At 44.6% G+C, this 26,478-nt stretch overlaps 1 protein-coding gene across 1 annotated transcript in view; it reads left to right on the top strand.

Moving 5' to 3' along the window:
* Window positions 1-26,478, top strand: part of smyd3 (SET and MYND domain containing 3) — a 675,783-nt gene that overhangs the window by 565,317 nt on the left and 83,988 nt on the right. The window contains exon 8 of the mRNA XM_078405373.1: window positions 6,075-6,185. Within this exon, the coding sequence (XP_078261499.1) occupies window positions 6,075-6,185 (111 nt within the window). The remainder of the gene's footprint in view (window positions 1-6,074; window positions 6,186-26,478) is intronic.

Here is a 26,478-nt window from a genome sequence, read left to right on the forward strand (position 1 = left end):
TTCCATTGGCTTTCTTCACTGCCTGCTGTACCTGCATGCTTCCTTTCATTGACTGATGCACTAGGACACCCAGATCTCGTTGAACTCCCCCTCCTCCTAACTTGACACCATTCAGATAATAATCTGCCTTTCTATTCTTACTTCCAAAGTGAATAACCTCACACTTATCTACATTAAACTGCATCTGCCATGTATCCGCCCACTCACACAACCTGTCCAAGTCACCCTGCAGCCTTATTGCATCTTCCTCACAATTCACACTACCCCCCAACTTAGTATCATCTGCAAATTTGCTAATGGTACTTTTAATCCCTTCGTCTAAGTCATTAATGTATATCGTAAATAGCTGGGGTCCCAGCACCGAACCTTGCGGTACCCCACTGGTCACTGCCTGCCATTCCGAAAGGGACCCATTTATCCCCACTCTTTGCTTTCTGTCTGTCAACCAATTTTCTATCCATGTCAGTACCCTACCCCCAATACCATGTGCCCTAATTTTGCCCACTAATCTCCTATGTGGGACCTTGTCGAAGGCTTTCTGAAAGTCGAGGTACACCACATCCACTGACTCTCCCTTGTCAATTTTCCTAGTTACATCCTCAAAAAATTCCAGTAGATTTGTCAAGCATGATTTCCCCTTCGTAAATCCATGCTGACTCGGAATGATCCCGTTACTGCTATCCAAATGCTCAGCAATTTCGTCTTTTATAATTGACTCCAGCATCTTCCCCACCACTGATGTCAGACTAACTGGTCTATAATTCCCCGTTTTCTCTCTCCCTCCTTTCTTAAAAAGTGGGATAACATTTGCTATCCTCCAATCCACAGGAACTGATCCTGAATCTATAGAACATTGAAAAATGATCTCCAATGCTTCCACTATTTCTAGAGCCACCTCCTTAAGTACTCTGGGATGCAGACCATCAGGCCCTGGGGATTTATCAGCCTTCAGTCCCATCAGTCTACCCAAAACCATTTCCTGCCTAATGTGGATTTCCTTCAGTTCCTCCATCACCCTAGGTTCTCCGGCCCCTAGAACATTTGGGAGATTGTGTGTATCTTCCTCAGTGAAGACAGATCCAAAGTAACGGTTTAACTCGTCTGCCATTTCTTTGTTCCCCATAATAAATTCCCCTGCTTCTGTCTTCAAGGGACCCACATTTGCCTTGACTATTTTTTTCCTCTTCACGTACCTAAAAAAACTTTTGCTATCCTCCTTTATATTATTGGCTAGTTTACCCTCGTACCTCATCTTTTCTCCCCGTATTGCCTTTTTAGTTAACTTTTGTTGCTCTTTAAAAGAGTCCCAATCCTCTGTCTTCCCACTCTTCTTTGCTATGTTATACTTCCTCTCCTTAATTTTTATGCTGTCCCTGACTTCCCTCGTCAGCCACAGGTGTCTCTTACTCCCCTTAGAGTCTTTCCACCTCTTTGGAATAAATTGATCCTGCAACCTCTGCATTATTCCCAGGAATACCTGCCATTGCTGTTCTACCGTCTTCCCTGCTAGGGCCTCCTTCCAATCAATTTTGGCCAGCTCCCGCCTCATGCCTCTGTAATCCCCTTTGCTATACTGTAATACCGACACTTCCGATTTTCCCTTCTGCCTTTCCATTTGCAGAGTAAAACTTATCATGTTGTGATCACTGCCTCCTAATGGCTCTTTTACCTCTAGTCCCCTTATCAGATCAGGATCATTACACAACACTAAATCCAGAATTGCCTTCTCCCTGGTAGGCTCCAGTACAAGCTGTTCTAAGAATCCATCCCTGGTCCTCACCTTTCACCCCACTGGCCTCCAGATCCAACACATCGTTCTCCAACATTTCCGTCACCTCCAATGTGATCCCACCACTAACCACTAATCTTCCCATTACCACCCCTTTCCACCTTCCATGGAGACTGCTTCCTCTGCACCTCCTTGGTTCACTCATCCCTTCCCACCCAAATCACCCCTTCCCCAGGAACTTTCTTCTACAATCACAGGAGATGCAACACCTGTCCTTATACTTCCTCCCTCGAGTCCATCCAGGGACGCCAACAGTCCTTCCAGGTGAGACAGAGGTTCACAAGCACCTCCTCTAATCTCATCTACTGCATCCGCTGTTCCGGATGTGGGCTCCTGTACATTGGCGAGACAAAGTGTAGACTCAGCGACCGTTTCGCTGAACCCATGAATTCCATCAAGGCCTACTGAATCTCCCGGTTGCTTACCATATTAACTGCCCATCCCATTCCCACACTGAGCTTTCTGTCCTGGGCCTCCTCCATGGCCAGAGTGAGGCAACACACAAATTGGAAAAATAGCTCCTGATATTTTGCTTGGGTAGCTTACAACGCAACAGCATGAACGCTGAATTCTCTAATTTAGGTCACTTCTAATCTCTCCTCCCCCACTTGTCCCCCTTCCTCCCCTGAAAGTCATGTTAACGAGTTCCACAGTTCTCAATGATGTATCCCGCTTGGGATCACACCGTCCGAGCCAACAATCAGCCTATCAGAGAACCTGTTGCTTGAGGTCATCTGTTGCCGGCCCCGATTTTGCCCTGGTCTTTTCTTGCTTCCAGTTTCCTGCCGCCCCCCACCCACAATCAGTCTGAAGAAGGGTCATGACTTGACACGTCACATATCTATTTTCTTCAGAGATGCTGCCTGACCCGCTAAGTTACTCCAGCATTTTGTGTTTATCTTTAGCATTTGTGATAAGCAGCGTTTTCTCAGTATTGCACCTGAGAACCATTCAGAATTTCATTTGTGGGTCTCTGAACTGACAATTTAACCTTTGACCTTCCTCCCCAGAGGCCAGTGCACTCTGCTGACTCTGAATGAAACTGGTTCCCACATTGGCTTCAAGCTCTTATCCAGGAGGTCTTCATATCAACGACTAGCCAAGTAGCGAACAGTGCTTTACCCCATTCACACCTGAAACATGTCAAAAATATATAATGAGATCTGAAAGAAATGCAGTAGTTTTAACCTGGTTTCAAGTCACTCAGAGCTGGAAATTTGAAAATGTCCTTTGTCAATGACAATTAATCTCTAAATGACCTCAGTGTGGATTTAAGTAAGAACAGGTTAAACATAGCTTCAACTTAGCAGAATAATGCTCTGTGCCTTAAGTAGTATTTCACTCAATTAATCAGCTAATTCAAAGGCATTTAATTCAAGTTTTTTTTACAGTTTTTGGAAAACAGCCCATTGTTCTGTTTTATTTGAATTGCCTTATTCAGATTGCTGGATAGTGGACAGTGTGCAATAAAATGACTAAATGAACAGAGTCCGATCCCACTGCAGTAATCAGACTAACTGTAAGCACAGCTGTTGGGGATTCTGTGTAGTTTATTCAAGAAGAACAACAGTGCTTTGTATTCATGAAAGAGCCCATACTTTAGATGAAGCCTGGTTCCATGTAAGGTGACTAAGTCCATGCTGATGTGCAATTAAACCTGAATTGTGAACTGGTGAAATCACAGTGCATCCTAATTGATGGTTCTACGCTGAGTTTTCCATTTATACTTTCATCCAAGGTGCGTGGATTTTGAATCAGTCCTTTGGGATGGAAATTTTCTGTGCCCTTTTGCATGGAGGCTTTGATCAGCTCGATTCACAGTCCATCCTAATTGGAACTTCTGCACTGAGTTTCCCCCTTATACTTTCATCCTCAGTGTGAGGATTTTGAATCAGACCATTGGGATAGAAATCTTCTGCTTGCAGCAGCTCAATCCAGTGACTCCCAATTAGAACAATTTTGGCGATTTCTCGTGAGGAACCAAAGGACATTTGAACGTCGGATTTAGAATTTAGAATGTTCCTGTGGTACTCTAGGAGATATTGAGCAGTGGCAGATCCGTATAGTAGCAGCAGAGGTGTTTCCAAAGAGTTAGTTTGAACACTGACCTTCCATCTATAGACTGAAGGATGTTTGATGGTTGTCTCACATAGGGATTCGATCTTAAACTCTGTAGTGTAGGAAAATAACTGCCGATGCTGGTACAAATCGAAGGTATTTATTCACAAAATGCTGTAGTGCTGCTTTTATCTCCAAATCAGAAGATTATCAGTTCAAAACCTAATCTACACCTCTGAGCACATAATATCGGATGACATTTAAGTGTATTACTGAGGTAGGATCTGGTCTGTCCATGTGATGTTGGATTGAAGGCCACGTGTGAAAACCCCAGCAACATTTAAAAGGCGAGGTTCTTCTGCTAGTGAAAATCAAGTTGCAGATGCTGGAAAACTGAAATAAAAAACAGAAAATCACAGGCAGCGTCTGTGTGATGCTTCTATTCCACGGTGCTTCTGTTTTTATTTCTTCTGCCAGTACTCTGGCTTGTTGTGCTCTCTCGATCAACATCTCCAACCATGGCCACTAATCCCTGTTTCTTCGAGCACTAGCCTGTTTACAAATGCATTCCACCTTTCCCGAAATGGCAAGATAAACTATATTCCCAACAGAACAAAGGCAGAAAATGCTGAAAACACTCAGCAGGTCAGGCAGGCAGCATCTGTGGAAGAAAAAACAGGGTGAAAAAAACACAGGTTTCAGGTTTGTCAGAATTGCTCTGACAAAATGCCCCACATTCAAAACATTAACTGTTGCCCCCTTCCTCAGATCTGCTGAGCAGTGCCAGCATTTTCAGTTTTTGTTTCAGATTTACAGCACCAGCAGTTTTTTGATACACTTTTACATTTCCAACATTCTTTATAGGCTGTCTGCTGCTCCAAAGCAGCCTTAGATGATCCTTTGTCTTTCCCTTCATTCCTCTCCCACTTTCCCTCCTTCCCTATATACCTGCACCTGAGTCATCTAAACATAGAAACGTAAAAGGTAGGTGCAGGAGTAGGCCATTTGGCCCTTCAAGCCGGCACCTCCATTCAATATGATCATGGCTGATTATCCGAAAATCAGTATCCCGCTCTCTCCCCATATCCCTTGATTCCGTTAGCCCCAAGAGCTATATCTAACTCTCTCTAACCCAACCTAAAACTCTAGCTATATATAGGATAACCTCTCCCTTGAGCCTGAGGCCAGGGAGGTGAGGGCTCCCGTCATGATCGTGATGGCTGTCATTGTCACCTCAGGTTATTTCATGATACATATCCAAGACCACCACCAGTTGATTTGAAAAATTAAGTACGCTCAAGAAATAACAATGTATAAAGGCAGGAAAACCTCCATTTGAATACTGACCCCCAGCCCCCCAAGACACCAAACTTAATTTTTTTTAAATCAATTTAATGAACAGGTACAAGTCTCAAAACGACAGGCTCACTCTCCCATGCCCCTGAAACCGGAAGACAAAATGTCAAATTGCAGATGAAATTCAAGAACTTAACACTTGTATACACTGGAATTTAGAAGGATGAGAAGAGATCTTATCGAAACGTATAAGATTATTAAGGGGTTGGTCACGTTAGAGGCAGGAAACATGTTCCCAATGTTGGGGGAGTCCAGAACAAGGGGCCACAGTTTAAGAATAAAGGGTAGGCCATTTAGAACTGAGAGAGTTGTGAATCTGTGGAATTCTCTGCCTCAGAGGGCAGTGGAGGCCAATTCTCTGAATGCATTCAAGAGAGAGCTGGATAGAGCTCTTAATGATAGCGGAGTCAGGGGGTATGGGAAGAAGGCAGGAACGGGATACTGATTGAGAATGATCAGCCATGATCACATTGAATGGCGGTGCTGGCTCGAAGGGCCGAATAGCCTACTCCTGCACCTATTGTCTATTGTCTATTAACCACCAATTCTAACGTTGACTTTGACAGGGACAGAATGCTGGTGTAACTCAGTAACTCAGCAGGTCAGGCAGCATCTCTGGAGAAAAGGAATAGGTGGTGTATTGGGTCGTCTGAAGAAGAGTACCAACCCAATTCGTCACCTATTCCTTTTCTCCAGAGATGCTGCCTGACGCACTGAGTTACTCCAGCATTCTGTGTCAGTCTGCAGTATAAACCAACCTCTGCAGTTCCTTCCTGCACTAATTTTGACATTGATAGTTTATTTTAGATGATAGAAGATGTTAGCTATTAATGTTTCTGTCTCATCATTTGTTTTTCCTTCTGCCCACCAGCTGACAATTAGCTACATTGATGTCATGGCAACGAGCCAGGAGCGACAGAGACAGATCGAGAAGCAGTACTGTTTTGTGTGTGACTGCAAACACTGTGAGACTGGACATAAGGTTTGTTATGTCTGTATTACTCAGAGAGCTCGATCATGTCAAGATTCGTGGCGTTCTTACACCTCATCCAGCACTTCATTTTGCAGGACTCATCATATGTTCCATTGCCACGACATCACCTTACATTCTAATCATGCAGTGCTGGTTCAAAAGGCAACCTTGTATAGCTTTAGAGTTTAATTCCTCTGGGAAAAAAGACGTAGCTGGAGCAGGTTATATAAGTTATTAGATATGGGGGAGGTCAAGGGAATGGGCAGTAAAGCACGCAGGATTAGATCAGTCATAATCGTTATAAATGGTGGGACAGGCACCTGGGGCACTTAAAACTGAGGCGAGAAAAAACTTTTTCACCCAGAGAGTTGTGAATTTGTGGAATTCTCTGCCACAGAGGGCAGTGGAAGCCAAATCACTGGATGGATTTAAGAGAGAGTTAGATAAAGCTCTAGGGGCTAGTGGAATCGAGGGATATGGGGAAAAGGCAGGCACGGGTTATTGATTGGGAACGATCAGCCATGATCACAATGAATGGCGGTGCTGGCTTGAAGGGCCGAATGGCCTCCTCCTGCACCTATTTTCTATGTTTCTATGTAACATGCTCTATTTCTTATGTTTATCTGGCGGGAAAGATGACGAGGAGAGAGTGGATTTATAGCAATAACGTTCATTGATATAGTGAAATGTCCCAAATCGACAAGCAGGAGGATAGTCATCACACAAAATGCAATGAAGCTTATTGGCAGATGACAAACTCCTTTCGTAGAAAACGTAGATTTTTAAAGAATGTCTTCAAGGAAGATAGATCTTCAAAATATGAAGATACTTTGGGTAAGAATTCCAGAGCTCCGGTTCGAGACAGCAGTCAATGGCAGAATGATTAAGATCAAGCTTGGGTAAGAGGCCCGATTTGGTGAAGCAGAGAGATCTTAAAGAATTACTAGACGGGTGTGGACCCGTTGGGTCCAAATCTCTCCTGCGGGTCCGTGCAAACACCCCCCCCCCCCCCACACTCACCCACTCCATCCCCCCTCAACCCCCCCTTATCCCCCCCTCCTCCCCTCACTCCCCACACCCACTCCATCCCCCCTCAAACCCCCCTCCTCTCCCCCCCCCCCTCCACCATTTGCACCATTGCAAAGTCGAAATATCGTAAGTCGAAGCATCATAAGTCGGGGAGCATCTGTATTAGATCAACGGGCCCCAACTGCGCATGTGCAGACCTTCTCCCATTGTGATGTCGAACGTGGCTGACGGCCAGGGTAAATGGAAAAGTGATTTTTTTAAACTTTAAAATGTCAATAACTTTAAAAATATAAGACCAATTCGAACGAAACTTACCATTGTAGACCCCAGGACAATGGTGAGTAAGGTGGGCCTAAAATTGTTGCGCTATCGTGTACGGTTTTGGCTGTATTTCCGGATCAACGGGCACAAACAAACGGCACAAACAAACGGACAGACACAAACAAACGGCACAAACAAACGGCCAAACAAACAAGGTGAGAGTTTTAGTGACAGACAGACAGACAGACAGACAGACAGACAGACAGACAGACAGACAGACAGACAGACAGACAGACCTGGGGAATAGTGCAGAGAAGAGGGAAGGGAATTGAATGATTTGAAAGCAAGGATGAAAACTTTAAAATAGAGAAACTGCTGGCAGAACTCAGATACATTATTGAATACAAAAGAATGGACCAGTGGAACATCATGAGCAGAGTTTTGATAGGTTTAGGTTTAAGCATAGATGTAATACTTTCATGTGTACTGAGATACAGTGAAAACCGTTACTTTTGCATGCTATTTAATCAAATCTAATAATACCATACATAAATACAATTAAGTCAAACTCAAGTGCAATAGGTAATGCAAAGGGGAAGATACAGAGTACAGAATATAGTTCCCAGGATTGTAGCGCATCAGTTCAACAGGCAAAGTCCAGTGTTTGCAATAGGGTAGAGGTGAATTGGATAGTACCCTAGCTGATGGAAGGATTATTCTGAAGCCTGATAACAGAGGGGAAGAAGCAAGTTAGATGCAGGAAAAATGTTCTCCATGTTGGAGTCCACAGGGGTCACAGTTTAAGAATAAGTGGTAGGGCATTTAGGACTGAGATGAGGGGAAAAAAATTCACCCAGAGAGTTGTGAATCTGTGGAATTCTCTTCCACAGAAGGCAGTGGAAGCCAATTCACTGGATGTTTTCAAGAGAGAATTAGATTAAGCTCTGAGGGCTAACGGAATCAAGGGATATGGGGAAAAAGCAGGAACGGGGTACTGATTTTGGGTGATCAGCCATGATCATATTGAATGGCAGTGCTGGCTTGAAGGGTCGAATGGATACCTATTTTCTATGTTTCTAAAAGTCTGGTAGTGTATGCTTTCATGCTTCTGTATCTTCTGCCAAATGGGAATGGAGGAAGAAGGAATGACTGGGATGGGACAAATTTTTGATTATGTCGGCTGCTTTTCTGGGGTTGTATGAAATGTAGATGGAGTAACATTGAGGGCTGTTTGGTATATGTAATGGAGTGGGCTACATCCACAACTCTCTGCAGTTTTCTTTGGTCTTGGGCAGAGCTGTTCCCACAACAAGCTGCGATGCAACCTGACAGTAGTTTAGTGGATCAGGAGAAAAATGATTTGTTAGGATATTGCATTTATATTCAAGCCAAGGTTGGGCCATGTTGTCTACTCCTGCTCTTATTTCTATTGTTACTTTCTACTGTTATATATCTGGTTGTCAGCAGTGGTTCAGTGGGAAGCAATTCTGTCTCTGTGTCAGAAGGTTGTCCATTCAAGACCCATTTCAGAGACCTGGGCACACTCCAGTGCAGGATAGTCCAGTCCAGTGCAGTACAGAGGAAGATGACACAATTTGAACCAATGTCCTCTCTTTACTCAGAAGTTCTCACGGATGCAATTTTGAATATACGCTAGGCATTTCTTCCGCTGTTCTACCTAAAATACATAATTCCACCAAAATATATAATAATAATAATAATAATAATACATTTTATTTATATAGCGCTTTTCATATACTCAAAGACGCTTTACAGAGATTTTGAGAACATAGGGAAATTAATAAATAGATAAATAAGTAAATAAATAAATGAACAGAGAAAGGAGACAGAAGGTGAGGTACCGGAATATGAATATGAATATTTATATGTAATATAAATGACCTTCAGTGGTTGAAGGCAGTACTGAACAGGTGAGACTTCAGCGATGTTTTGAATGTGGTGAGTGTGGGGGAGTCTCTAACGGTTTGGGGTAGTGAGTTCCATAGGGTGGGAGCAGCGATGGAGAAAGCCCTGTCCCCCCAGGATCTGAGTTTAGTCCGGATGTGGGGGGATAGGAGATTGGCAGCGGCAGAGCGGAGGGTGCAGGTGGGAGTGTGCCTGTGGAGGAGGTCGGTCAGGTAGGATGGGGCCAGGTTATGGAGGGCTTTGTAGGTTATGAGGAGGATTTTGTACTGGATTCTCTGGGGGATGGGGAGCCAGTGGAGTTTATAAAGGACGGGGGTGATATGGTCACGGATCGAGGTGTGTGTGAGTAGACGGGCAGCGGAGTTTTGAATGTATTGAAGTTTATTGATGATTTTTGAGGGTGCGCCATAGAGGAGGCTGTTGCAGTAGTCCAGACGGGAGGTGATGAAGGCGTGGATGAGGGTTTCTGCAGCTGTGGAGGAGAGGGATGGACGGAGACGGGCAATGTCGCTGAAGTCTCACCTGTTCAGCACTGCCTTCAACCACTGAAGGTCACCTCACCTACTGTCTCCTTTCTCTGTTCATTTATTTATTTACTTATTTATCTATTTATTAATTTCCCTATGTTCTCAAAATCTCTGTAAAGCGTCTTTGAGTATATGAAAAGCGCTATATAAATAAAATGTATTATTATTATTATTATTATAATGTTTTTGAGGTGGAAGAAGGCTGTCTTTGTGATGTGTTTGATGTGTTTGTCGAAGGAGAGGGTTTGATCAAGGATGATTCCAAGATTCCGGATGTGAGGTGAGGTGGATACTGGGAGACCATCAATGTTGAGGATGAAGTTTTGGGTGGATTTGGTGAGCATTTTTGGACCAATGATGATGATTTCAGATTTGTTGGAATTGAGTTTGAGGAAGTTTGATTGAAGCCAAGATTTTATTTCAGTAATGCAGTAATTGTCAGTGTAGAGTGTGTGGTGGAGGAGATTGACTTGGTGGAGATGAGGAGCTGGATATCATCGGCGAAGCAGTGGAAGTTGAGACCATGACGGCGGATTAATTGACCAAGGGGGAACAGGTAGAAGATGAAGAGGAGGGGGCCAAGGACTGAGCCTTGGGGGACACCTTGGGGGAGGGGAGCGGTGGGGGATTTACAGTTGTTAATGGAGATGAACTGGTGTCTGTCAGAGAGGTAAGATTTGAACCAGGATAGGGCTGTGCCGGTGATGTTAAGGGAGGTTTCAAGTCGGGTGAGGAGAATGGAGTGATTTATGGTGTCAAAGGCGGCGCTGAGGTCAAGTAGGATGAGGATGTTGAGGTTGCCAGCGTCGGAGGAGAGGAGAATGTCGTTTGTGATTTTGAGGAGCGCAGTTTCAGTACAGTGGTTTGAGCGGAATCCGGATTGGAAAGTTTCATACAGGTTATTGGTAGAGAGGTGGTATTTTAGTTGGGAAGCTACAGCACGTTCCAAAACTTTGGACAGAAAGGGTATTTCAGAACTGTCTCCCACTTCTGGATGACGTGCCCTCTGAGGTGGATTGCAAATCAAATTTGCTGCAGACTTGAGCCCTAGACAGAACAATTTCCTGCAAAAGATGATGGGTGAATTTTACTGCCCCTTCCACAAATAAGCTAATTTCCACCATCCAAATCATATACTTCCACCCAAATATAATCCGCCACAATGCCCAAATCATAACACTCCACCAAAATATATCCTTCCACAAAAATATATCCCTCAATCATCCTCAAAATGTATCAATGCATACCCCTCCACCATGCCCAATATAAAACCCTCCCAATGTGTCGAAAATGTACTCAGCACCATGCCCATACCATAACCCACTATCATGCCATTGTATATCCTACCACCATGCCCGAAGTGTATCTCATCACCACGCCCAATGCATTATCCTTCCACCACGCTCCAAACATAACCCACCACTATCGCCCAAATGGATCCGTCCCACCATGTCCATTATCATTTTGCTCCACATGGGAGCTTGCTGTGCACACATCTGCTCTTTCATTAAAACTGTGTATCCTTTCAAATTAGCTTATTTGTGGAAGGGGCAGTAAAATTCACCCATCATCTTTTGCAGGAAATTGTTCTGTCTAGGGCTCAAGTCTGCAGCAAATTTGATTTGCAATCCACCTCAGAGGGCACGTCATCCAGAAGTGGGTGACAGTTCTGAAATAAGAGGTGTCCCTTGAATGTGGTGACTGAGCGCGTTTCGGGAAGTTGCTTTCAAATGCAAAGGATGAAAGAAATAGCAATCATCTGCTATCAGACGAGGGAGGAAGCGATGCCTGTGATCTGCTGTCACTACCTTGACATCTTGGCAGCAAACACTTGTTCAATCAGGGACTCAAGTGGATACCATTAAGGGTGGCTTTCTTCCTTTTGGTCTCTGACCAGTAATTTATTTGTTCAGACAATGGATACTTGCAGATAAATCAGTCAACTCGATTACATGAATGGCTTCTCAAATCCGTTAGGTTTGGTGTGAGTGATGTGTTATTTCAGGAGAACATAAGAATTAGGAACAGGAGTAGAACATCTGGATGTTTAAGATGCTTAGCTGTTCATCAAGATCATGGCTAATCTTCTACCTCCACACCGTTTTCCAGCACAAGCTCCATACTACTTGACTCCTTTGATATCCAGAAATTTGATCATCTTTGTTTGTCGATGACCTAATTAGCTGCAGTCCCGCTAGTTCAATACCAAATGGCCTAATCTTCTCCCATGGCCTATGTTCTTAAAAGCAGGTCAAAGGCAGGATATTCTATGGCAAGTGAGCTCCTGGCCAAGGCATGTTGGAAGTGTGTTGGAACGTGCTCAACAACACTCAAAAATGTTGATATCATTTAAAAAAAACAGTGCACACTTACTTAGCACCCCATACAACATCCTGAAACTTCTTTCCCTTCACTACCTTTTCACTGCCATGTGGAGTCTACAAAATGCATCTCCCAAACCCACAATAGACAATAGACAATAGGTGCAGGAGTAGGCCATTCGGCCCTTCGAGCCAGCACCGCCATTCAATGTGATCATGGCTGATCATTCTCAATCAGTACCCCGTTCCTGCTTTCTCCCCATACCCCCTGACTCCGCTATCCTTAAGAGCTCTATCTAGTCAAACAATGCCTTCATAATGTACAAGGGCAGCAGCTGCACGGGAGCACCACCACCTGCAGGTTCCCCTCTACGTCACACACTGCCCTGACATGCAAATGCATTGACACTCTTTCACTGTCATTTGGAGCACCCCTCAGTAAGAGCATGTGGGAGCACCTTCCCTGCACAGTGTGGAACAAAATGGCTCATCTTCTCGAGCCACTTTGTACATAGTACAGCATTTGTGTTCTACACGTAGCAATCATTGCTGGTTTGTAATATTATTAAGTTACCTTTGCTGGCTTGTGACAGCATATAACACCTTCCAGCATTTACCCTGAGTAAATCAGACTGTGCATTTTAATATTACACTCAGAAATAATACAGTAAAATCAATGCTGCCATCGGCTTGGTCAAACTAACTCTCAGGTGCTTTATGGAGCTGGGGCAGTAAGAGCTCGGCACCAGGCTGTTGGCAGAGACAATGAGCCGGAGAAACCTTCCATTTGCTGAGTGCAGCAGCTTTCACAGCTTGGTGGCATACTGCAGAGACTCTGGACTGGATGATTAATTGCTCACTGCTTGTCATAACCAGGCTATAAATAGCCATTTTGCTCAGGTAGCATGCCACCTGGGTTCAGTTTTGCAGATAAACCTTGAGATGAAATGAGCTGACAGAAGAGTTTCATGTCCTTTAAATGTGGCGTGAATAGGTCAGCAAGGATGGAAGGAGTTTAAGCACACCCTGCGACCCCTTGGTCATTCAGCTATCCCACTCTGAGATGTGAGCACAGATCGTGACTGGATTCCCCGGATGGGTGCAGACGCCCAAGCCATTTGAGTGCCACTGTCGGCCTTGAATCAGTGGGCAGCGCGATTGTCTTCGAATTGGTTCAATCCCCATGCCTGAGACTGAAAATCAAAAATCAAAACGAAAGTTTGCTGGAAAGTCTTACCAGCTCGCGCAGCATCTGTGCAGAGAGGAACAGGGTTAACGAAACATGTGAGGCGTGAACAGGCGGAAGCAATGGATCTAGTGGGACAATCCTTGTAGAGCTTGGAGAGGAGATAGAAACGGGTTGGCAGGGCGGGAGACTGTCGAAGGAAGATCGGCTGAGGCAATGGGAACAGGAGCTGTCTGGAAGACAGTGGTCTGGTGTTATTTAGACGCAAGGAACTACAAATGCAGATTGACAAAAAAGATACACGCTGCATGAGTAACTCAACGGGTCAGGCAGCACCCCTGGAGAACATGGAGAGGTGATGTTTCACTTGCACTTGTTCCGGCAAGATCCGCTGGATTTCTCAGTTGGTAACCATTTTAACTCCCCTTCCCATTCCCATTTTGGCCTTTCTGCCCTGGGTTTCCCACCATTTCCTGCTGCCCTTTCCATCGAGGTTCAGTCCTCTGGCTTCACATTTAACAGTTCTATCATCTTACACTTTTTGTCTTTTCATCTCAGGCCTTTGTCCAACCATTTGCCGATCAATATTCCGCATCACCTGCATCCACCTATCACTTGCCAGACTTTGTCCCCCCCCCCACCTCTTCCTCCTACTAATCAGTCTGAGGAAGGGTCCAGGTGTTTGCTTCAATCACTAATCCCTGGCTGGTGGCTTCATATCTCTGCAGTCTGTTTTTTCACAAACTGTTATCTCACTGTCTGTCTAACATTAAGTCCAAACTTTTTTCTGGAGTAGGTGACACTTGCATGTTTTGGAGTTTTATGGTAAAACTGAACAAATTCACCTCATGATATGCTGCAAGGTCACTTGACAGGTGAGCTTTAGTGGACGGACCGCTTTAGTCTGCAGGAGAAGGATCTGCTTCAGTTCACCATGTCGGGGGGGGGGGGGGGGGGGGGGCAGTGAAATCAATCAAACATCTGCAGTGTTGACATGTTCTAACACACAGAAACAAGCAGATGGACACGGCTCACGGTGATTGTGAGCCCCGGTTGCAGTAACAGGCCTGTCACAATATCTCAGGTGGAACAGCCCCGTCCCATCTTCAGCAACGCAGGGTATTTCAAACTCTGGATGCTGGGTGAAGAGGTACTGGGTTAATATAGTTGTCAAGACTCTTTAACTCTCAGCCACTTATCCCTGTTGGAAGTTGCATGTGGTGCACTCAGAAATCTAAAGAAGATACCCCTCATTCCTTGTGATAGACACAAAAAGCTGGAGTAACTCAGCGAGACAGGCTGCATCTCTGGAGAGAAGGAATGGGCGACATTTCGGGTTGAGATCCTTAGTCAGATTGAAAGTCACGGGAAAGGGAAACGAGAGATATAGACGTACCCGGCACAAAAGAAGTTGGTGGCTTTACCCACACAGCATTGTGGGGTAGGCACATTCTGATCCTTTCTGAGTGGTAATTACAACAAATAATATGGAAAGCAAATAGAATGTTGGTCTTTACTCTGAGGAATGAAGTTGCAATGTAGGGAAGTGTTGCTGGAATAGTACAGGGTTTGGGTGAGACATTTGGTCTTCTGATTTAAGAAGAGATGTACTTGCATTGGAGGCAGTTCAAAGAGGGTTCACTAGTTTGATTCCGAGGATGTGGTGTTGATTAACGCGATACAATTTGCCTTACAGCGCCAAAGACCTGGGTTTGATCCTGACTATGGGTGCTGTCTTTGCAAAGTTTTTACGTTCTCCTCGTGGCCGCGTTGGTTTTCACCAGGTGCTCCAGTTTCATCCCACATTCCAAACCCGTGCTGGTTTGTAGGTTCATTGGCTTTGGTAAAATTGTCCCTAGTTTGTAGAATAGTGCTAATGTGCGGGGATCGCTGGTCGGCTTGGACTCGACGGGCCGAAGAGCCTGTTTCCGCACTGTATCTGTAAACAAAACTAAACTAATTGAGCGGGGTGAGTTTATACTCCTTGAGAGAATTTGGAGAGGTTGGAAATACAGCACTTCGGCCCCTTGAATGCACTGGAGTTGAGAAGAATGAGTGGAAATCTTTCTGAAACATCAGGGCCTTGACGGGATCAGCGATGAGAAGATGTTCCTCCCCACACAATCAAATCTAATTTGAGGGGGGGGGGTCAGAATTTCAGAATTCCAGTACCTTTTAAATCTCTGAGAATATATTCTTCCTGATCTCCATGTTATGTGGACATTCCTTTCTTCACCCTTTCAACACAACTGCAGATCTTGCTGGGACTGGTGTATTGCTGTGATTGTGGAATCATATTTGGACCAGTCTAAGTTGGGGGGAACACATTTTATTCCCTGAAGGATATTAACAAATAGGCTGAGTTTTGATGACAAACCATTATTGGGTGCAGTTCTGGTCTCCCTGCTAAAGGAAGAGTGCCATTGAGCTGGAAATAGTGCAGAGAACCTAATCAGGACGTTACAAGCACTGGAGGGCTTGAGTCACAAAGAGAGACTCGATAATCTGGGACATTTCCCTGGAGCATAGGAAGTAGAAGTATACAAAATCATGAGAGGCGTAGATAAAGTGAATGGTCAGTCTCTTTCACATGGCTGTGGAGTCTAATGCTAGGTTTATGGTGAGACGGGAAATGGATCCTGAAGGGTAATTTCTTCACAGACAGGATGATGCGTCTATGGAACAAGCTTCGAGAGGAAGGCGTTGAGACAGGTACCATGGTGGTGTTTAAAAGACATTTTGATAGGTACATGGATGGAAAGCTTGAGAGGGATATGGCTCAAACATAGGCAGATGGGACTGGCTCAGGTATAAATCCTGTTCAGCATGGACAAGTTGACCCAAAGGGCATGTGTCCACGCTGTTTGACTCAATGATTAGCCTTTCTTACCAGATTTACTTAATTAATGAATTGATTTTTGATTTCCCCATTTGCTTTGGTAGGATCTGAACACGTCTCTGTCATTTGAGAATGCTTTTAGATTAGCCGGTTTGATATTGTAGGGTCCACGCCCTGTTGCTTTGTGTATGGTGGTCTGGCATACTGCAGGATCGGCCCTCACCTACCATGTTCCCAGTCAGGTACAGTGACCAATTTCCCAAATCGATCATGCATTTGCTCTTTTAGCCTTCTTTGTTTAAAAATCACACCCTAACATGGACAGTAACATTCCCAGGCTACAGGCTCTGATTTATTGTTCAGGGGAATAAGTTTTGAATTCTTGGAACCACTATGCAACACGTTACCGTCTCTCGGGAGATGGCTTATAAACAGATGGACAAGGTGGGGAGTAAGTTGAAGATATCATCCTGTAGCTCCTAAATACAAGAGAAAAAGCGTCCTGCACCTGCATAAAATGAAATAAATTTAATGTTCCTTTGGGTGAATGAGCTCACAGCATGAGACAGTTCAACAGTGCAACGGCAGGATAGACACTAAATGGTGGAGTAACTCAGCGGGATTGGCAGAAAAGGAATGGGTAACATTTCGGGTCGAGACCCTTCTTCAAACTGAGGGTCAGGGGAGTCAGGAGATGGAGACTAGAGATATGGAAGAGTAAGGTGTGAAAAGGACAGATCGATGCAGATGTTGATCATGGGAATGTAGATGATGATCAAGGAAATGTAGAATGATTCACTGTTAGCTGAGGAGAAGGTGACAATGAGGCATACAATCAGTAAAAGTAATCAAGAGGACAGTGAAACTAGTCGGAGATCTAGGGTGGGGGGAGGGATGGAGAGCGAGGGAAAGCATGGGTCACTTGAAGTTAGAGAAATCAATATTAATACCACTGGGTTATAAGCTGCCCAAATGAAATAAGAGGATCTATTTTACTCCAATTTGCCTTGAACCTTACTCTGACAGCGGAGGAGGCCCAGGACAGAAAGGTCAGCATGAGAATGGGAGGGAGTGTTAAAGTATTTAGCAACAGTGCAAAGCAGTGTTTCAGAGAATCTCTGATAAAAAAAGAGTGTGGGATCTGGAAATGTTATTCCAAGCACACTTTTGTTTTGGGGCGGGGGGAGGTTGTTTTTTGAGATCCACAAAATAGATTTTGAAAATGAGAAAAATGATTTGTTCTTTAGCAATGAACTGAAGATATGATGAAGAAAGGCCGTAAACTACAAGAAGTATAAAAACAATAAGTGTTTCTGAGAGCTTAAGAAAAAATAAAGCAGAAAGCACTAAATTGAGTGCCAATGATAATAGAGGGAAGGAACGTTAAACAGTGGTTGTTGCTGAAGGAAATTACTATTTAAACCGAAGATAGACACAAAATGCTGGAGTAACTCAGCGGGGAGAGGCAGCATCTCTGGATAGACCAATGAATTAATACCTGACAAATCCCACGGTCTTGATGGCATGCATGCTAACATCACAAAAGAAGTGGGTCAAAGGGCAGGTAGATGAGACTAGGTCAGGGAGAATGGTCGGCGTGGACTGGTAGGGCCGGACAGGCCTGTTTCCATGCTGTAGTTGTTATATGTTATATGTTATATGTACATTGTTTGTGAATTTCCCAAATTACTGAGATTCCCATGGAAGTGGAAACCACAAATGGAACAACCTTATTCAAGAGAGGAGGGGGACAAAAAAACTTGAAACTATAGGTCAATCAGTTTAGTACATCTCATCGGGAAAATGCTGATCGCCATTATCAAGGAGATGATAGCAGGGCACTTAGAAAATCATAGTATAGTTGAGTAGATTCATTGTGGTTTTTGAAGAGTAATCATGTTTGGCAAGTTCGTCTGAATTCTATGAAGATGTAACTAGTCCAGTGGATGAAGGATAACATAGATGTTATGCATTTGAATTTCTAATGGGCATTTGATAAGGAGCCATGTAAACAATTTAATTGCATGAGATTAGAGTAGGGATTAGTATTTTACTAGATGAGATGAATAAATTACTATATTACAATGGGTAATTCTCAGGTTGAAAAGATATTTTGAGTGGGATATTATTGTAATTTTGTACTTTTACATGGAATTGCAACAAGTAATTTGGAAGGGAAATTGAATGTTGAGTGGAGCATAAAAGTTGGAAAGTCTTGTTACTGTTGTGGTTTTTGGTCTCGTCGTATAAGGAGGGGTTTAATTGCATTAGAGTCCGTTAAGAAAAGGTCCAGGGGGTATGGGGAGAAGCCAGGAACGGGGTACTGATTGAGAGTGATCAGCCATGATCACATTGAATGGTGGTGCTGGCTCAAAAGGCCGAATGGCCTACTCCTGCACCTATTGTCTATTGTCCATAAAGCTGATTCTTTGAATGATGAGTTTCTCTTATGAGAATAATTGAGCAGGCTGGGCCTGGCCCAGTAGAATGAGCATTTTTTTTGTTGATGGATGTAAGCAGAATTAACAGTGATGCTGGTAAGATTTTTCTTTCCTTCACGCAGGGATCAAGATCCGGGGCATGGTTTCCAAGTAAGGGATCTGGGATGGATTTGGGGAGGAATTTCTTCTCCCAGAGATTTGTAAATCATCAGAATTGTGCACCACAAAGAGCGGCAGAGTGATGAGTCATGGAATAAAATTGAGATAAACAGATTTTTGATCTGTAGCGAGTCATTTATGGGAAGCCAGCAGGGAGAAAGTGGAGCTGAGGCCAAAATCAGATTATCCATGATCCAGGTGCTGTGCATTCACCTCAAAGGACATTTCATTTATCTCTGTGCATTGTTCCAGTGCTATCCAGTAGGTCGTGTTGACTTGCCAGAAGTCTGGCTGCAACCATACCATTGAAGCCAAATAATCTAATGAGACAACCAATGGTTAACAAAACACTGATGGATTTTGCTTTTGGCTGCAGTTTTACAAACACACAAATAGGACGAAGTGCAGCTGCATAAACAGTGAGTTTGGGCATACTGAGAATTCAAGCTGAACCGCACTGTCCCTTACGCATTTTTTATTAACTAATCAGAAATGCATTTAGACACATTTGGATTCAGAACCAGCCCCTATGTATCTTTTGGCCAATGTACCGGGCAACACTGCATTATTAAAATGCTGTATTTAAAGTCCACAACATAGCTCCCTTGATGGTCATGTCCTTACAGTGCATCCAGTTAAATTGATAATGGCACCATCTGGTGTCACGTTGAGCCCTTTCACTTTTGAGGTTGATGTGGAGTTAGGAGCACCAGGAGTGCCTCTTCCAGCTCAATGACACTCCCGGGAGCCATGGTTATCCCCTCCCCATCCCAAGTTCTCTTTCAACTCCTATTCCCACCCAACTGCTTTGACAGCTTCAGACAATCAGCGTGCTGCGATTATCTCAACAATAGCGGCCCTGTTTCAGACAAAAGGTTACAAGAGCCAAGGGGTTGTACCTGTCAGGAAACCCGAAACAACCTGGGGATCTTTTGTCTGAGAAAGAGAAGACTTGGGGAGTGACTGATACTAATTTAACTAAATGCATGGTCATCAATAACAAAATGTTGCTGACTTTTAATACAACATTTTAATAAGGTAGTGTGTACATTGGCCAAGAGATACATGTGAGCTGGTTCAGAGTCCAAATGTGGCTAAATGCATTTCTGATTAATGAATAAAATATGTGTGATAATCACTGTGGTTCAGCATATACGCTGTATGTGAGACTGATGGAAGGAAGGCTTTAAAATGAAGGCATTCACAGGGATGGTCAGAACAAGGTTCCATATGTATAAAACCGTCACTAATTAGGAAATCCAAAAGAGGCTTTTTGTTATATTGAGGATGATGAGAGTGTTCTACTCGAGGTGAACAGCCAATATACAGTCGAGAGGAAATTAGGTAAACTTGAGGGAGAAAGGAATCAGCTTCTGCTGATAGGGCCAGGTGAAGTAGGGTGGGCAGAGGCCCAAAATGGAGCACAAATACTTTCATTGTGATTTGGGCTGAATGTTCTGTTATTATCACAGAGTTATGCGGCAGAGAAGAAGGCCCACCAGCCCAACTGGTCTGTGCCGACCATGCTAAGCGAGTCCCATTTACCCATGTTTTATCTATCTTTCTCTAAACCTTCCCTACCGGTCCAAGTATCTTTTAAATGCTGCTTTAATACCTGCCTCAACTACCTCCTCTGGCAGCTCGTTCCATATACTGTACGTTCCCTCTGAGCAAAAAAGTCGCCCCTCAAGTTCCTATTAAATCTTTCCCCCTCTTATGTTAAAGTGTCCTGTAACATGTAGGCTTGGGTTGGCATTAGAGAGTCCAGTGGAGGTGATGGCTCTGTGAGGAATGGACTTCATAACTGATTGCCTTGTCTGTGCGAACACATTCGAGAAAGCCTGTGAGACCCTCTCTGGACCAGTCCTTTATATGAAGAATGAGCACTTGTGGGAAGCAAGAAGGAAGCAGTCTACCTATATAAAAAACGATCGCCCAACCAGAGGTATGCCCTCCCACAGAGGGCCAGAGAAAATTGGACGAGAAGCATGCTAAAGCCTCCTCACAGTGCAAAGTGATTTGTGACTTCCATTCTTCATTTCACAGTGAGTGATGTTTGGGGAAAAGGAGATCAGCAAAGTACATATTTGGAATTTTAAACCTCTGAATGTAATCATTTTTAGTGATGGATCCGCTTCTTGACAGGATGTATAAAGTTTACTGTCAGCAATGTAGGCTGCGGATTAATTTTTAAGCATCTGCTCCCTGTGAGACCTGCCTCTTTGGCTTAAAGAGGGAAGAGATGACTGTATGTTCTGAGAAAGCCTGGCTGTTAGTAATCCAGGATGTGGGAAGCCAGCAATGCTGAAACACTGTTGGAGCCGGCGAATTGACACATGGTGAGGTTATGTGTGTTTTAGGCAGTGAATTGTGAGCGTTTGTGTATGCAGGTATGTGTATCTGCATAGGTGCGCATGCATGCACATCTGTGTGCATGTGTGTGTGTGCGTGCACATTTGCCTGTGTGCATAAATATGCAGCATGAGCATATGTGTATGTTACATTATAACCTGAAGCTAGTAGGTGTTTGTAGTGTCTAAGCACATCATTCAAGATTCAGTGCAATGAGGGGTTTCCCTTTCCCAGGGGTCTGAAGAAGGGTCTCGACCCGAAACGTCACCCATTCCTTCTCTCCCGAGATGCTGCCTGACCTGCTGAGTTACTCCAGCATTTTGTGAATAAATCGATTTGTACCAGCATCTGCAGTTATTTTCTTATACGAGGGGTTTCCCTTGATAAGTACCTGCTGCTGGCGTCAGTGACCCGCCTGTCGCCACACTTTATACCCTGTGGCCTATTTTGCAACAAGGGGTTGGTTTAATTTAGAGATACAGTGCGGAAACAGGCCCTTTGGCCCACCGGGTCCGCGCCGACCAGCGATCCCCGCACATTAACGCTATCCTCCACTCACTAGGAACAATGTTTACATTTACCAAGTCAATTAACCAACAAACCTGTACGTCTTTGGAGTGTGGGAGGAAACCGAAGATCTCGGAGAAAACCCACGCAGATCCCGGGGAGAACGTACAAACTCCGTACAGACAGCACCCGTAGTCAGGATCGAACCCGGGTCTCCGGCGCTGCATTCGCTGTAAGGCAGCAACTCTACTGCTGCTCCACCGTGACCTGGAAGGTTAAACCTTCCAGAAGGTTACGCTGCCCAAGCAAGTTCCCTGGGGAATGGTGAAAGAAAACAGTGGAATGTGTTTTATTAACCATCAGGGGCCTTGTTTACCCTTCAGCAGTCACGTAATGTGACTGAGGAGCTGGGAACCACATGCTGGACTTGGTGCCTCAGCTGGAGAAGTCACCACTGTGTGCACTTCGCCACCTCCCCTAACACTGCATCTGTAAACAGTATAAACAAGCACAATATGTTGGTGCTCAGCAGTGGCAGTAGGTCAACAGAGAAGGCCAGGAGCACCAGGCAGGGCGGTTCACAGTAGGTGACGTGTTTGTGTTCAGTCCTTGAAGCGTGAAAAGGAACCGGCAGAGAACCTGATGCGTGTTGACGCTCGTCTCCTGATCTTCTGCCCACTGGTGGGTCGGCTCTTCGAGCAATCTAACCCACGGTCTGCTGCAGTTCAGGTATCCCATTGTCGAAGCAGCCCTCACCTTCCATAAAGGAAGCACCTGCATCTGTACACTGCCTGTCAGCATGTCCCAATGCACTTCACAGCCAAGGGGCAGCATAGGTGGGTGACTGACACCTTTCATGGGAAAGCCCTGAATGCATTGAATGCTAAATGTACACACACACATACAGGTACATGGACATATATACACACACACACACACACACACACACACACACACACACACACACACACACAGGTGCACGCACATACATGTACATACATACAAACATTCACATACATGCAGACACACGTACACACAGGCACACACCTACATACACGCTTGAATACATGCACCTACATATCTACACGCACATACACAAACATGTATACATACACACACATGTCATGCACACACTCATTTGTACTCGCACAAATGCATTTTCACATGGAAGCTCACTTGCTCATTCAGACACGCCATACACGCACGCACACACACTCACTCACTCATTCACGTGTACTCACACACAAATGTACACAAATGCAGACAAAGCACTCCTGCACACGTGAAAAAACACATACAGACACATACTTGCATACTTGTGCGCAAATGTACATGCATGCAATCATCTGCTGCAGACACACAGATTGGTTAGCGCGTACACACAAACACGCACACACATGCATGTATCCATACTCACGCACACCAATGTACATGCATGCACACAGGCAGCTGTATATGTCTGTATACTTAAATGCAGACACCACTACTTCAAATTCTGGTTACCTCAACATGTGTCAATTCTCTGTCTCCAACAGGGTTCAGCATTTCTGGCTTCCCACATCCTGATTACTGACAGCCAACCTTTCTCAAAGCACATAGTCATCCCTCAGTAAAGAGGCCAGTCTCAAGGGCTTTCAAAGTGCCGTCCCTGAAACAATGTTGGATGCATGGCAGCCAAATTGCGCACAAAAACCTTGCACAATTAGCAATATGATGGTGACGACAGAATGCATTCTGTTGATGTTGGCTCATGGCTATTGTGGAGGCAGTAGGAATAACTCTCCAGATCAATTTTGAAATAAAGGAGAGAGATTCATTTCACAATCTTTTGACTCAGAAGCAACAGTGTGGGCCTTGAGCCACTGTGGCATTGTGTCAAGGAAAGTCGTTCAGTGGAAAAAGATCAGGCAACAATTGACCAGGCCACATCTCAAAATAGGTGACAGGTGATCACTGTCTGGTCTGACGCTCCAGACACAAAAGGTATCAAGAGGTATGGGGAGAGTTTGGGAATGTGACATTGAATGGCAGCAAACTCAAAAGGCTACATGGCCTACTCCACTGTTTTCTGTGTTTTTATATCTTAAACTAGACCAAGTGGACCCGTTGGGCCCAAACCTCTCCTGCATGGGGGCAGCACCCTCTCCTCCCCCCCTCCCCTCCCCTTCCCCTCTCCTCCCCCTTCCCCCTCTCCCCTCCTCCCATGCCCCACCTCCCCTCCTCCCATGCCCCACCTCCCCCCTTCCCTCCTCCCTTCCTCTCCCCCCACTCCATCCTCCTCAACCCCTCATATCCCTCCATCCCCCCCTCCCTCCACCCCCTCCCTCCCTCCCTAGGAGATAGATTTAAACTTTAAAATGTGAATAATTAAAAAAATATAACACCGATTTCAATGAAACTTCTTCCATTAGCACCAAAGGGACTACGGTGAGTAAGGTGGGCCTAAAATTGTCGTGCTATCGTGTACTGTTTTGGCTGTAGTTCAGGAACAAACAAACAAACAAACGAGAGTTTTACTATACAGATGACAAATGTGCTGTTGAAGAAGGACTGTTGGAGATTAATCCAGGTGTAAATAAGAGGCTAAATTGGTCCTAGTGTATAGGGAGATTTCCCCATGTTGAAACAGTATTATGGGTAAACAGAACCTGTGCAACTAGTTGCTAACACTTGTCACTATTTAGGGCGGCATAGTGGTGCAGCTGGTAGAGTTGCTGCCTCGCAATGTGAGAGAACTGGGTTCGATCCTGACCTCTGGTGCTATCCGTGTGGAGTTTGTATGTTCTCCCCGTGACCGTGGGTTTCCTCTGAGAGCTCCGGTTTCAAAAGCTCATAAGGTCATAAGTGATAGGAGCAGAATTTGGCCATTCGGCCCTTCAAGTCTACTCCGCCATTCAATCATGGCTGATCTCTATCTCCCTCCTACCCCCATTCTCCTGCCTTCTCCACATAATCCCCAACACCTCTCATATCCCAAAGACATGCGGGTTTTCAGTTAATTGGCCTGTGTAAATTGGTCCCAGTGTACAGTGAGTAGGTGCAAAAGTGTGATAACATAGAACAAATGTGAACTGGTGATCAATAGTCGGCATGGACTCGGTAGGCCACAGGACCTGTTCCCATGCTGTATCTTTCAAACAGTCACTGTAATGTGTAGTGCTTGTTGACTTACTCTTCTCATTATTTTCTTGAGTCTACATTTGACGGAACGTGGAATGATATTGTTCATGTTAGTGTTTTTAGTCGACAAAGTACCTTTAAAATTCTAATCAAAAACAAGGAGCATTTTTCCCAATGGCTGGTGATTTTCTGAATTCAGTTGCTTTGAGAAGACTTCTGCCAAGCACCTGCTTTGAAGTTGCTGTTGTGTTTGATACACTGACATTGGAAGAGCATCTGGAAAATGAGAGAGAACTGTTGATTTAGTGGAAACAAACCTGACCACCAAAGTCTTTTCTGTGGAGATTGATTCTACCCTTATGTTATTACACTCCCCCCACACCACCCATCTATACTCTCTCCCAAAACCCATAATTACCTCTGGTAGAGAAAGAAGGAGGGTACCTTGATCTGCAGCTAAGTTTGCCCATTCCCCATCAGCGTTGAAAGCTTCAGGAATTGCTGTTTAATCTCTACGATTAGGACATTGTGATGCCAACCTCGAAAGAAAACTCACAGTGGGAATCAAACTAAGTTAAGTTTTTATTTCATTTTCATTGAAAGCTTTCATATCTATATATTACTAAATCTCTCTGTTTGTTTGTTTGATCATGCCCCCATCACACAATTTTAGGACCACCTTACTCACCTTTGTCCTGGAGTCACCTTAATGTAAGTTTCATTCAAATTGGTCTTATATTTTTCAAATTATAGACATTTTAAAGTTTAAAACTTACCTTTTAAACTGACGCTGGCCGTGTTCAGCGTTCGACATCACAATGGGACCAGCCCGAGTGACGGGAGTGGCAGCCAATGAGGGAGGGGGGGGCCCACGATGACCGGTGGGGGCTGAACCCGCCAGAGTGATGGGAGTGGCGGCCAATGAGGGGGGTGCTGCTGAGCCGACGAGCTGCTGCTAACTCACCCTCTCCATCCCCCGTGAACCCCCCTCCCCTCGCCCCCACTCACCCACTCTATCCCCCTTCAAACCCCCTCCTCCCCTCAATCTGTCAATCTCTGCCTTAAAAATACCCAACGAGTTGGCCTCCACAGCAGTCTGTGGCAATGAATTCCACAGATTCACCACCCTCTGATGAAAGAAATTCCTCTTCATCTATCTAAAGGTACGTCCTTTTATTCTGAGACTAAGCCCTCTGGTTCTAGACTCTCCCACCAGTGGAAACATCTCCCCATCCTCTCTATCCAGGTAAGTTTCAATGAGATCCCCAACATCCTTCTAGTACAGGCCTCATGCCTTGAAATGCTCATCATATCTTAACCCAATCATCACCGGGATCATTGTCTTAAACCTCTCTGGACCCTCTCCCAACCCAACACATCCTTCCTCGGATATGGGTCCCAAAACTGCTCACAATACTTCAAATGCGGTCTGACCAGTGCCTAATAAAGCCTCAGCATTATATCCCTGTTTTTATACTCTAGTCCTCTCTAAATAAATGGTAACATTGCATTTGCCTTCCTTACTGACGATTCAACTTGCAAATTGCCCTTTTGGGAATCCTGCACCAGCACTCCCAAGTCCATTTGCACATCGTGTAGGAAAGAACTGCAGATGCTGGTTTAAAGCGAAGGTA

Source organism: Rhinoraja longicauda, chromosome 9, assembly GCF_053455715.1.
Source record: "Rhinoraja longicauda isolate Sanriku21f chromosome 9, sRhiLon1.1, whole genome shotgun sequence".
NCBI classification, from domain to species: domain Eukaryota; kingdom Metazoa; phylum Chordata; class Chondrichthyes; order Rajiformes; family Arhynchobatidae; genus Rhinoraja; species Rhinoraja longicauda.